Source organism: Piliocolobus tephrosceles, unplaced genomic scaffold (genome assembly GCF_002776525.5).
Source record: "Piliocolobus tephrosceles isolate RC106 unplaced genomic scaffold, ASM277652v3 unscaffolded_31272, whole genome shotgun sequence".
NCBI classification, from domain to species: Eukaryota; Metazoa; Chordata; class Mammalia; order Primates; family Cercopithecidae; genus Piliocolobus; species Piliocolobus tephrosceles.
In genome coordinates, this window is record NW_022314613.1 from 4,354 (window position 1) to 6,501 (window position 2,148).

A 2,148-nucleotide genomic window follows, 5' to 3' on the forward strand; every position below is an offset into this window, starting at 1 on the left:
TTTTTACATTACCTTTTGCATTACTTTTTACATTACTTTTTACATTATTTTTTACATTAATTTTTGCATTACTTTTTACATTACTTTTTACATTAATTTTTGCATTACTTTTTACATTACTTTTTACATTAATTTTTGCATTACTTTTTACATTACTTTTTACATTAATTTTTTGCATTACTTTTTACATTACTTTTTACATTAATTTTTGCTTCTTTTGTTTCATCATTTGCTATAACAGATGTAGTATCTGTTTTTTTTTTAACAGTAAGTGTATTGTACTTATTCAAAGCTGATATATTATTAAATTTGTTTTTTCTTTTTTGTGTTATATCATAAATATTATAAGCTGACGTATTACGCATATTCGGATTAGGTAAAAAATATGGCAGTTTATATTCATTCATATTATTAAACAATTGTTTATTATATGTAATATTATGAACAGTATTTATATTAGGAAAAAAAGGTTTATTTTGGCTAGCTTCATATAAATTAATGTAAGAATTCGTATTCATATTATAATCTGTAGTAGTATTATTATTATTTATACTATAACTTCTTATTTTATCTAAAGGACTAATTTTTGAAATTTTTAGCTTAGCAACTTTTTTGTTTTGTCGGCTAACATAATTATTATTAGTATATATATGATTATTACCATAAATTTTAATACAATTATAAGGCATGTTGTACATACTTTTACATCTGGTGAGTAGTTTAGGTTGTTGTAAATCACATGAATCATTTTTATAAATTACGTTGATTGGTGTTTTGCGTCTATATAATATATTATTTGTAGGATTTACACTTAAATATTCATTTAATAGACATTTTGTTTTTGATTTGACAGGAATTGTATGTTTATATTGCTGTTTACTGTGTATATCTTTTTTATATTTATCTTTTATTTTGTTCACTACATTTTTAATAAAGTTTTCACTCCTCATACGAAAATTATTCTCTTTTTTATTTTGTTCTGCTACTTTTTTTGTGTTTTTTATTTTTATATTTATGTTCTTTTTTTTAATTAAATTATCAAATTTAGGCATAGAACATATTTTTGGATCAATAGTGTTTACATGTTTTTTAATAAATACCCCTTCACCGCATTGTACTTTTTCAGCATCAATATTTCCAGTTTTATCCATGATGTCTTCCTGAGAGTTCATAACTGTATTTTTTAATATATGTGTGTTGCATTTTTTTATTTTCTATTTTAAGTTTAGAGATCGCTATTATTCGAGTAAAAATTAGTATTGACAATGGAGGCGGAAGCGGAAAGAACAAAAAAAAAAAAAAAAAAGTAAAATAAACAATTACAAAAAACTATTAACAAAAACAATTATTTTTGTAAATATTAAATATATATATTATGGGTTACCAACAAATTGGAGGTAATGGGTTCACATAAAGGCATATATACATGTGTGTATGTATATGTATACACGTGTGTAGGGAATCGAGGTCAACAGTGGTTAAACTACTTTTTTTTTTCTTTTTTTTTCTTTTTTTTTCTTTTTTTTTCTTTTTTACTATTTCTTTATTTATTTCTTTATTTATTTCTTTATTACTTTATTAACAAAAGAAAATAAAAAATACAATTAAATTAGTAAGAATATATGAAAGTTAAAAAAGTTAAGAAAGCTAAGAAAGTTAAGGAAGTATGAAAAATATTAAAAATATTAAGGACAAAAAAAAAAAAAAAAAAAAAAAAAAATAAATATGCGACAAAAAACTGAACAATAAGAAACTTATCTACACGAAAATGTAGATGCAAAAAAAAAAAAAAAATTAATGGATTTGTTCTATTGCGTACCTTTGTTGTAAAAAAAGGTAATATAAATACTATTTAAAAAATTAGACATGTTTCATTGGCAAAATAAAAACATTTATAAAAAAAATTGTATTTTGCATAGATATCAAAACATTACGTTTTTAAAAAAAGTTATATTAATATTAATAAAATGTGTGTTACCAAAACAATTAAATGCATTATTTTTTAAAAATAAAATATGACAAAAAATATGACAAAAAAATATGACAAAAAATATGACAAAAAATGTGACAAAAAATGTGACAAAAAATGTGACAAAAAATATGACAAAAAATGTGACAAAAAATGTGACAAAAAATGTGACAAAAAAT

General features: G+C 20.9%; 1 protein-coding gene across 1 annotated transcript; it reads right to left on the bottom strand.

Moving 5' to 3' along the window:
* Positions 1 to 143: 143 nt before the first annotated feature.
* LOC113222454 (putative uncharacterized protein DDB_G0282499) lies at positions 144 to 1,538 on the bottom strand. The gene is made up of 2 exons (XM_026452091.1): positions 1,385 to 1,538; positions 144 to 1,174 (listed from the first exon to the last, which is right to left on the bottom strand). Exon 2 carries the CDS (start codon positions 1,170 to 1,172, stop codon positions 165 to 167), a length of 1,008 nt encoding a protein of 335 aa, XP_026307876.1. The 5' UTR covers positions 1,173 to 1,174; positions 1,385 to 1,538; the 3' UTR covers positions 144 to 164.
* Between the last annotated feature and the right edge of the window lie 610 nt (positions 1,539 to 2,148).

Bases quoted from the DNA above. Each gene is read 5' to 3' on its own strand.
- LOC113222454 (XM_026452091.1), bottom strand. From the start codon at position 1,172: ATGAACTCTCAGGAAGACATCATGGATAAAACTGGAAATATTGATGCT.